At 57.4% G+C, this 4,340-nt stretch overlaps 1 protein-coding gene across 1 annotated transcript; it reads right to left on the bottom strand.

The window, feature by feature from the left end:
- Window positions 1-3,060, bottom strand: C1QA (complement C1q A chain). The gene is made up of 3 exons (XM_017534492.2): window positions 2,865-3,060; window positions 1,786-1,955; window positions 1-756 (listed from the first exon to the last, which is right to left on the bottom strand). The coding sequence occupies exons 2-3, from the start codon at window positions 1,946-1,948 to the stop codon at window positions 182-184; spliced, it is 738 nt and encodes a 245-aa protein (XP_017389981.1). The 5' UTR covers window positions 1,949-1,955; window positions 2,865-3,060; the 3' UTR covers window positions 1-181.
- Window positions 3,061-4,340: the final 1,280 nt, after the last annotated feature.

The following is a 4,340-nucleotide window of genomic DNA, read 5'->3' as shown; positions in this document are numbered from 1 at the left end:
ATTCCAGAAAGACTTCTAAGAAATGAGCTTCTTAGAGCCCGTGTCATGGGGCAGCAAGTCCTGGGGCTCTCGGAGCCAGCCCCCTCCCTTCAGCAGCTAAAGCAACAGCACCCCCATTTTACAGAGCAGAGCATGGAAGCCAGAGCAGTGGCGGGGTGTGGGGGAGTGGTCCTTCCCTGGCTCAGGCAGACGGGAAGATGAGGAAGCCGCTGAAGACGCTGTCAGCCTCGGAGCCCTGGTAAATGCGGCCCTTACTGGGATCTTTTTCGACCCAGACCTGGTCACCCTGCTGCAGATGAAGCACCGTGCCCCCCGACACCACCTGGAAGATCCCCTTGCTGTTGGCGTCACAGAAGCCCAGGGAGCGTCGGACCTGGCCCCTGGAGGAGGATACGATGAACAGGCAGATGTCCCACTTGGACACCACCTGGAAGGTGAAGTAATAGTAGCCGGGCACAGCACAGACGAAGCGGCCCGAGTTGTTCTGGTACGGGCCCTCCTGGTTGGTGAGGACCTTGTCGAAGATGACCACGTTGCCTCCCATCGGTGGGTTCCGCCTAATGGCCGAGAAGGCCGGCCGTGGCTGGTCTCTGATGTTTCCTGGATTGCCCTTGATGCCTTTAATTCCCTGCATGCCACTGGTCCCGAGGGGGCCGCTGGGCCCTGGGTAGCCCACCTTGCCAGGGTTTCCAGGGGGCCCGGGTTCTCCCTGGTCTCCTTTAAGGCCTCGGATGCCTGTCCGGATGCCAGGGGCCCCTGTGGGGAGAGATGTCAGACTGGGAGTGAGAGTCCAAAGCCTACCAGTCCTTAGGGAGAGAACTGGACCCCCTGAGTCTATGGGATAAAGGGCCAGGAAGTACCTGGGCCTTCAGGACATTGGCTCTGACTGGCTGTGTGACTTAGGGCAAGTGTCTCAACCTCCCTGAGCCTCCCCTTCATCTGTAAAGTGGAGAGGGGTGTGAACAGGCACTTGGGAAAGTGTCAGGTTCTGGGAAATTCGTGGTGCTCTGGCTGCTCTGCCATGCTCCTGCTCAAGGCTGGGCCCTCCACCTGCCTCCAAGGCACTGACCTTGACTTTTGCATGTTCAGGTATCCCACGTAGGATGCCTGGATGCAAATTATTGCAAATGTCTATGTGATCCATCCAGTCTGCTTTGGACTAGGAGGCTCCAGGGGATTTCATGAGACTCCCTTTCTGCTCTGATCAGGACCTCCTCCTTTTTCCATCACCCCCTGCCTTTCTTCTAGAATGTGAGAGTTTCTGAAGCCTAAAGGGCTGGGGAGGGGGAAGCGCGAACAGCGCCAAGGGTGCCAGAAGGCAGTTGCAGTTATTTGGTCCCTCTGTTTGTGCCGTGCGGGGTTAGTTCTCCAGCTTACAGATGAGGCCGCTTAAGCTCAGAGAGGGCTGATAACTTGCTTGAGGTCACACAGCAAGGCAGGGGCCGCTGAGTCTAAACTCTGGGTCCTCATTATGCTGGTGAGAGAACTGTGAACCAGGACTCATCATTGCTGCTGGAACTTTCACATTCACTACTCAAAGCAAGTCATTCTCCAGTGGGGGGAAGGTGGACCCAGGCCATCAACGGGGAGTGGAGAGGCTGGGGACATGGCCTGGGGAGGCGGCTGGGCCTCCCTTAGTGCCTGGGGCCAAGTGCAAACTGGAGAGGATTCATAGGGCATTGGGGGCAGACGGACTCCTGATTCTCAGTGCCATCCCCAAGCCTTCGTCCTGGAGGCCAGGCCAGGCTGAGGTCGAAGGGGCTGGGTCCCGAGGGTGTTGCTTACCCGGCTCCCCTCGCTCCCCCTTGAGGCCTGGCCGCCCCGGTCTGCCGGGTCTTCCTGCCACCCCGTCCTTCCCGTTTGGTGCTCGGCACACATCCTGGGTCACCGTAGAGGCCAGCGACAAGGCCAGCACACAGACTACCAGCCAGCCCCAGGGCCCCTCCATGATGCCCCTGTGGAGACACGGTGGGGGGGGCCTGGGCAGGCTGGACATCACATACTCACACCCAGCTCACACCCTTGGGTCCCATGCACACCATGATGTATGCACCCCCCCCCCCAGTGCACACGCACCCTCCAGGGCTCTCAGCGTCCGCTCTCAATCCAGCTCCAGGGACCCCACGCATATACACAGAACCACAAACTCACACACACACACAACCGAGCACACCCACCTCATCACACACTCACAAACAGACACAGCCTCTCACCCACACACCTACAAAACACGGTATGGAAACTCAAAAATCCACTACACACCCCTAGACACACAACTGATACCCAAATAGACTCTCCCTCACTTGCACCGACACACACATTCATACAACCCCACGGGTGATCAATTTCATTGAACAAATATGTATTGAGCGCCTGTTCCTTATTTAATGAACACTCGCTCACCCAGATGGTGGAGCTGTGCATACACACAGGAATTCACAAACACCCAGCACGACACCTGCTCACTCTTCCGCACGCTCAGCGCCTTTCAGCATTTACCCCAGAATGACTGGTTGGCTGCCCCCACTGTCCCCTCTGCTGGGTCCCACTGCCAGCTCTAGCACCCCAGCCTTTTCCCAGTTTCTTAGGTGTTTTGGGGCCAGACCCAGGAACCCTGGTCTTACCCATTAGTTGTTGAGTCTAACTTACCGCCTCACACCCTCCCCCAAGCTCTGGCTCTAGGAGTTAAGGTCCCTCCACTCTCCCATTCTGGGTGGATCAGTGCCGCACCCCCATCCCTGTCCTGCCGCAGAATCAGCCACTCTTATTTCCCTCCCTCCCTGCCTCAGTTTTCCAGCCTCCTGGGCCAGCTCCCCGGGGTCCCGGAACTCCATAGCCCCCTCCCTCTGGGACTCTGGCCTCACCTGCCTCCCGTCGTCAACTTCAACTGGATGTTCCTGCCCTCTGCGCAGGGCCCCTGTGGGCTACCCAGCAGGAGTGGCGCCAGGCTGTGGCCAAGTTTCACATCCCTTCCCACTTCCCCTTCTCCAGACCTGCCCCCTGAACTTCCCCAGGGCCCAGAAGTTCAACAGGGACATTTCGAGCAGCCTTCAGCAAGACAGGAACATTGGGTGTCCTGCCACAGCAACAGCTGGTGTGGGGGTGGGGACAGTGAGGCCAGCGTCTGTGAGGATGTGGGGCGGAGGCCGTGCAGGGCAAGGCTCTGAGAACCAGGGAAGCACAGAACACCAGAACGGAAGGAATCTTTAAAAAAATCTGTCCCTTGTAGGACTTTTCATGATTATGAAACTGACATGCAACTCATTGCCAAAAGCTTGGAAAATACAAAGAAGAAAGAGCAGTGCATTGGTGAGAAGGAAGCACAGCGATCTGTTTCTAGACTTGCTGCTTCCCAGTTGCATGTCTTCGGAAATTACTTGACCTCCTGATCCCTCAGTTGTACCTGTACATTGGGAATGAGGTTCTACCTCATCTGATTATGATAGGTGAACACTTAATCATTAGCTTTTACCAACATTTAGAAAAAGAACAAGTCTCGGTGCTGGGGCTCATACCTGTAATCCCAGGACTTTGGGAAGCTAAGGCAGGTGGATCACTTGAGGTCAGGAGTTCGAGACCAGCCTGGCCAATATGGTAAAACTCCATCTATACTAAAATTTTTAAAATAGCCAGGTGTGGTAGCATACACCTGTGTAGTCCCAGCTATTTGGGAAGCTGAGCTGGGAGGATTGCGTGAGCCCAGGAGGTTGAGGCTGCAGTGAGCTGTGATCTTACCATGCACTCCTGCCTGGAAGGCAGAACAAGACTCCATCTCAAAAAAGCAAAACACACGGCAGCAGCGGGCCGTCAGGAATGGGTGCTGCCATCACACCTGCTGCAGCAGGGAGGCACGGCCAGGGCTGCATGCTCCATGTAGTCAGTGGGAGCTGGGGACAGTGGGAACCCCGCCCTCCTGGGCACCTGCTGCAGCTGCACAATCCATAGCTGAAGACCCAAGCTTCCTGCTCCACAGAGCAGGTGGGGGCCCCGCTGCCCCCCACGCAGCTGTAGCCACCTAAACTGCAGCTGTGGGCCCAGGCATCCCTGCACTCTTGGGGGCCTGGGAAGGTCCCCTCCCCCTGCCCTTGCAGGCTCAGAAGTACCTGCCTGGCTTCTCCCTGCTCGTGGCACCCACTCCAATCTTGAAGCAAAGTTGGGGCTGAGCCTGGGCACTGCTGCAGCCCGGGTTGTGTGCATGCTTGGGGCAGTGCCAACATGCTGGCCCCCTGCTGCCTCAGTCCCCTCTGGACTTTGGGCATTGACTGTCATGGGAGGGAAGCCAAGGGGGCACTGAGGGCAGCTTGGCACTGGCCTGCAGGCACCCCTTGGCATGAGCATCC

The sequence above is a fragment of the Cebus imitator genome, unplaced genomic scaffold (assembly GCF_001604975.1).
Source record: "Cebus imitator isolate Cc_AM_T3 unplaced genomic scaffold, Cebus_imitator-1.0 Scaffold87, whole genome shotgun sequence".
Lineage (NCBI taxonomy): Eukaryota > Metazoa > Chordata > Mammalia > Primates > Cebidae > Cebus > Cebus imitator.
Note: the sequence above shows the minus strand (reverse complement) of the source record. Positions and strands in the feature narration are given on the sequence as shown.

Bases quoted from the DNA above. Each gene is read 5' to 3' on its own strand.
- C1QA (XM_017534492.2), bottom strand. From the start codon at position 1,948: ATGGAGGGGCCCTGGGGCTGGCTGGTAGTCTGTGTGCTGGCCTTGTCG. The intron at 757-1,785 runs GTAAGCAACACC...CTCTCCCCACAG, and splicing joins GGGGGAGCGAGGGGAGCCGG to GGGCCCCTGGCATCCGGACA.